The 6,000-nt window shown below is 39.6% G+C and overlaps 1 protein-coding gene across 1 annotated transcript; it reads left to right on the top strand.

The window, feature by feature from the left end:
- Positions 1 to 1,217: 1,217 nt before the first annotated feature.
- Positions 1,218 to 5,610, top strand: LOC116107562. Its single transcript, XM_031393831.1, has 7 exons — positions 1,218 to 1,301; positions 1,625 to 1,790; positions 1,920 to 2,356; positions 2,802 to 3,557; positions 3,824 to 4,420; positions 4,504 to 4,786; positions 4,925 to 5,610. Exons 1-7 carry the CDS (start codon positions 1,218 to 1,220, stop codon positions 5,608 to 5,610), a joined length of 3,009 nt encoding a protein of 1,002 aa, XP_031249691.1.
- The last annotated feature ends 390 nt before the right edge of the window (positions 5,611 to 6,000 follow it).

Genomic DNA, 6,000 nt, shown 5'->3' with positions numbered 1-6,000 from the left:
GTTACACGGCGTCGTCTGTTCTCGTTTCTAAGTTATTGAGTGGTGAATATTTTAAGAGTCCTGTCTATGATCTTAGACTTACATTTTCATCCTAATTAAATATCAAATTCCTAATACTTTTAATTACTACATGTTTAACCTTGTAATTTGTTTAAGTTTTACGCTATTTACATATCTACCCTTAAAATCTATTCATCGAGTGGATTTCCAAGGAAAATCTATAGCCGTAGCAACTAGTCAAGTCTAATGCTACTTCTTTCCTATAGTGACATTTTGCCCTTCAAAAACATTTTTATTTCCTAAAGACATTTTGTGAGTAGATATTAATTAAATTAATCAAATTTTTGGGGGGTTAAATGATATAGTTTTTTAGGGTTTAGAAAGGTAGTTGTTTAACCCTCTATGTTTTTGGTTAATTTTGAAAGTCCCTTAGTATTAAAAAAAAAAAAAGTGTGAGAGTGAGATTGAGGTCTTTCTTTATTTCTAATCCTCTTCTAGAGTTGTTCATTTATATCAACAATAACCATCGCTCTTTTGTATACTTCCATCTATGTTTCTGGTTTATTATTTATTATGATTATTGCTATTATTGTTATTTCGTAGGCAACACCATGATTTTGCTTTTTGTTACACCCTTTAAAAAGCATATCTGTTATCTTCCCAACTTTGCTTCACTATGGTATCTTTTCTTCGAATCAAAGAGTTACAATATCTCACTATTTAATTATTATAGTTGCAGAAAAAGACCAAACTAACATGTTGGACTATGTTCATTTGCATGTGCTACCATTTCCAAGCATTCAATTACCTACACAAAACATTCAAAGAAAACCTCTAAACTGTAGCATCATGTTTTTGATATTTCTCGTCTCTCTTTCAAGTTCTTGTTTCATCTGCATCTTTACCTCCATGTGCCATTTCCCTTCTCCAGTTTATTGACAGCCTCCCACAACAATCCCAACATATATTGTTCTGGAACCACTCCATTTCAGCTTGCCAATGGCCAGGCGTTTCTTGTTACAACAACAATACTTTTCACATCAAGGCCTTAAACCTCTCAGGCTTTGGAATCTCTGGTGTTTTAAACAACTCCATTTCTTATATCTGCCAAAATAAGTATCTACCCTCTCTTGACCTTAGTGGCAACAATTTTACTGGTAACATACCTCTGCAGCTTGGGAAATGTGGCCAACTCACCACTATTCTTCTGAACGACAATGGCTTTCAAGGCCCCATTCCTCCTCAACTTTTCCAATCAAGTCAACTTTCAAAGCTTGACCTGGGCTATAATTTCCTCTCAGGTAATATTCCTCCTGAGTTAAGCCTCTGCCAGAGTCTTGAGTACATTGGAGTTTAAAACAATTATTTAAGTGGCGAGGTTCCAAGTGAAATATATTCTCTTCCAAAGTTGGAAGTTTTTGTATTTGAACACAAATAACTTCACTGCTTCATTACCAGAATTCTCAACTTCATGTGCAATTTCCCATCTTTGGATTCATGAGAATGCATATTATGGATCTTTATCTCTTACACTCACCAATTGCCACAATCTTACTATGTTAATAGCATCTTTTAATAATTTTGGAGGGGCTATTTCACCGGGATATTTAAGGGTCTTTTACAGCTTCAAGTTCTTTACCTTGATGAAAACAACCTTGAAGGGCCCATTCCTGAGACTCTGTGGAGTCTTGAAAATCTGCAAGAGCTTGTTCTTTCAGGGAACAAAATCAATGGAACTATATCTGATAAGACTGGTAATTGCAAGCAGTTGGCTGTTGTTGCTCTCTCAGGTAATAATTTGGTGGGTTACATTCCTAAATCAGCAGGAAATCTAAGCGGCTTAAACAGTTTGTTTCTCTTTGATAACATGCTTGAGGGCTCATTACCTCCTGAACTTTGAAACTGCAATTCACTTGTAGAACTCAGGCGTCAGAATAACTTTATTGGAGGAACTATCCCTCCAGAAGTTTGCAATCTTGACAAACTTGAGGTTCTTTATCTATTCAATAATTGTATCGAAGGTTATATTCCGATTGAGATTGGTAATATGAACAACCTAGTGCAGCTGGCTGTGTATAACAACAGTTTGACAGGTAGAATCCCATCAGCAATAACTGATTTGAAGAAACTTAAATTTCTATCCGTAGCTCACAATAATCTCATTGGCGAGGTTCCATCTGAGCTTGGGAAAAATTCTCCATATCTAGAAAAATTGGATTTAACTGGGAACAGTTTTTATGGGGCAATTCCTTCTAGCATATGTATTGGCAATAAACTTTCAGTTTTATCCCTCGGAAACAATCATTTTAATGGGAGCTTCCCAATTGAAATCGGAAAATGTTCATCTCTCAGGAGAGTAATTCTAAGGAACAACCTTCTCCAAGGAAGTATTCCTGCTAACTTGGATAGTGATAGACCTCCCATTAAAAATGTCTATCAATACAAAGGGCATAAGGGGCAGTAAGTCGCTGGGAGTGTGAGGTGCATGTTTGTTGGGAGAATTGGTTATTACTGTCACGTGCTGGTGGGGAATCAAGTTGTTAGTGGAGGGAATATTTTAGTTAAGGAAATAGTATAAATAGAGAAGTTAGTTTTAGGGAAGGACACGACAATATTTTAGAGTCATTAAGGGAGGCCCCCAGCTCCTCGAATTGCTGGGAACTATCTGTTTTCAGTTCTTATTGTGTAGTTTTTCTCTAATCTCATTCTCTAGAAATATAATCCAGTTTAGCCTTGATTTGGTGAACTCTTTTCTCTGCTATTTTGGGTTGTTTGTGCTATTTTTGTGGTAATTGTTGCAGGGAGTCCCATCAAATTGGTATCAGAGCCTCATTTGGGTGATGGTTAAATCGAAGATGGAGAACAGAGTTGAAGGGCTGGAAAAGGAAATGGGGAACGTAGAGAAGGAAATGGAAAATGTGAGGGAAGAGCTAGGGAGCATCAAAGGCTACCTACTGGAGCTTCGCAAATGGATGAGGGTAAAGGAAGAAAGGGATACAAATCTGAGCCGCGATAGGGGAAAGACATCTCACTTTGAGCTCTCCAACAATAGTGACAGCGGGGGAGTTGATAGGAATAAGGAAGTAGAGAACTCAAAGGATGAGAGGAAGGGGAAGAAGTTGGAGCTACCAATATTCAACGGGGAAGATCCTTATGGTTGGACATTCAGAGCTGACCGATATTTCTCGATGAACCAATACGAAGAGGGAGAAAAGGTGATAGTGGCCGTCGTGTGTATGGAGGGTCGTGCCCTGAACTGGTATCAGTGGGTGGAGTCTAGAGCACCAATCAGTTCTTGGAAAGACTTTAAGACCATCGTGGTTGAGAGATTTAGACCGTCATTTAAAGGATCAGTTTATGAAGCTCTTGTAGCATTGAAGCAAACCGGTACAATGACAAAATACAGGGAGAATTTTGAAACTCACGCAACTCCCTTACACAAGGTAGGAGAAGATATCCTGATGGGGGTTTTTACGAATGGGCTAAAGGAGAAAGTCAAAGCTGAATTACGTTTTGCGCTGATGGACCAGGCCTATCGTGTGGAGGAAAGAAAATGGGTTCTAAAAAAAAAAAAAAAAAAAAAAAAAAAAAAAACAGACCCAGGTTTGCTAAGGCCCAAGTGAATAGAATGGATAATTATACTCGGGTCACCCCAAGCCCAAAACCCGGGTGCCCAAACTCATGGGTCAATCCACCACGAAACCCAGAGTTAGGTCAGAATTTGTTCCCAAATCGATTTCACGACAAAAATCGATTTGTCGAATCCATGACGCCGAACTTTCGCGGGGAAACTTTTCAGCGAATGTCTGACGCTGAATTGCAGCACAAGTGTGACAAAGGCCTCTATTTCTGCTATGATGAGAAATTTGGGCCAAATCATAAATACAAGAGCAAGTTGATCCAAATCTTGTTAGTGACCGATTATGACGAAACGGAAAAAGACGAAGTCAGTCCTGAACCCATCTTGGAAGCTTCCGATGAAGGTAACCTTTTGGCTTTATCTATGCATTCAATTGTAGGGGTAACCACAGATAAAACCCTAAAACTTAAAGGGATGGTTGGAAGGGAGGAGGTGATTGTTTGGGTTGACAGTAAGGCTTCCCACAATTTTATTTCGCATGATTTGGTGCGAAAATTAGGTCTGGCAGTTGAGAGAGGGAAATCATTTGGGGTTATGGTAGGGAATGGCTTTACAGTCAAAGGGGAGGGTATTTGTAGAGGAGTGAAATTGAGGATACAAGGGATTGAATTGAGGCAAGATTATTTTCCATTTGAATTAGGAGGGGCAGATGTGGTGTTGGGAATTTCTTGGCTCAGTACATTGGGCGATGTGTGTGCCAATTGGAGAAATCTGACAATGGCATTTATCAATGAAGGGAAGAGGGTAGTTTTACAAGGGGATCCTTCTTTAATCAAGATGGTTGGTCACTTAAGGCAATGCTAACATCTCTGCAGAGGGAGGATGCTAGTTATGTGATTGAATTTTGCTCCATTGATATTAAGGGAGAGGAAACAGAGGAACCCGTCGATCCTACAGCTGCTACAGTTGTAGATGGATTTAGCCACCTGTTTGAACAACCTACTAAGCTACCACCTAAGAGACCCACTGACCACGCAATAGTCTTAGAAGCTGATGCCAAACCCCCTAACATTCACTCATACAAATACTCATATTCCCAAAAAAATGAAATCGAAAAGTTAGTGGGTGAGATGCTCGTGGCAGGAATTATACAACCCAGTACCAGTCCTTTTGCTAGCCCTATGTTGTTGGTTAAAAAGAAAGATGGTAGTTAGCGTTTTTGTGTAGATTACAGGGCACTCAATAACCTCACTATCCCAAACAAGTTCCCTATCCCCTCAATTGATGAATTGCTAGATGAGCTGTCAGGGGCAACAATTTTTATGAAACTGTATCTAAAATCAGGTTACCACCATATTAGGATTAAGGAGGAGGATGTACCGAAAACAGCCTTTCGGACTCACGAAGGGCATTATGAATTCCTGGTCATGCCTTTTGGATTAACCAACGCCTCTTCCACCTTTCAAGCTTTAATGAATACCATCTTTAAACCGGTTTTGAGGAAGTTCACACTCGTGTTTTTTGACCATATCCTCATTTACAACCCTGATTTGAAGACTCACCTGCTCCACATGAGACAAGCCTTTCAAATCCTCACCAAGCATGAATTAGTAGTAAATTACAAGAAGTGTATGTTTCCCCGTCGAAGATTGGAGTATTTGGGTCACTTAATTTCATCAAAGGGGGTAGAGGCTGATCCACATAAGATTGAATCAATGTTATCTTGGCCAATTCCACGCACAATCAAAGGATTAAGGGGATTCTTGGGGCTAACTGGCTACTATCGCCACTTTGTACAGAATTATGATTTAATCACGCAGCCTTTAACACAATTGTTGCGAAAAGACTCTTTTGTATGGAATGACCAAGCACAACAAGCTTTTGAAGCCCTTAAAACAGCAATGACATTAGTCCTTGTTCTGGCAGTCCTTGATTTTACCCTTCCATTTGAAGTTCACACGGACGCTTCGGGACAAGGTTTTGGAGTTGTCTTGGTACAGAATCAGCGCCTTATTGCATTCCTTAGCTAAGCCTTCTCCAGCCAGTCCTGACAAACATGGGTGTACGAAAGGGAACTAATGGCAATTGTGTTTGCTGTCCACAAATAGAGCCACACCTTAGTGGGCGAAAATTTATCATTAAATCTTACCAACGAAGCCTGTAGTTTTGACAGATCAACGAGTTAAGATACCTGAGCAGCAAAAGTGGATTTCTAAGCTCCTAAGGTTTTCTTTAGAAATCCATTACCAACCTGGAAGCTCCAACCAGGTGGCTAATGCCTTGTCTAGAAGAGGAGAGGGGACTAAATTGGAAGCCATTTCGGTGGTCCAATTTTCAGAATTTGATGACTTAGCAGCTGAAGCACAACAAGATCCCAAGCTCCAAGCAATCATCCAAGAACTTCTTTTTGACCCCTCCAG

Source organism: Pistacia vera, unplaced genomic scaffold (assembly GCF_008641045.1).
Source record: "Pistacia vera cultivar Batoury unplaced genomic scaffold, PisVer_v2 Contig54, whole genome shotgun sequence".
Lineage (NCBI taxonomy): Eukaryota > Viridiplantae > Streptophyta > Magnoliopsida > Sapindales > Anacardiaceae > Pistacia > Pistacia vera.
This window is presented reverse-complemented; position numbering and strand designations above follow the sequence as displayed.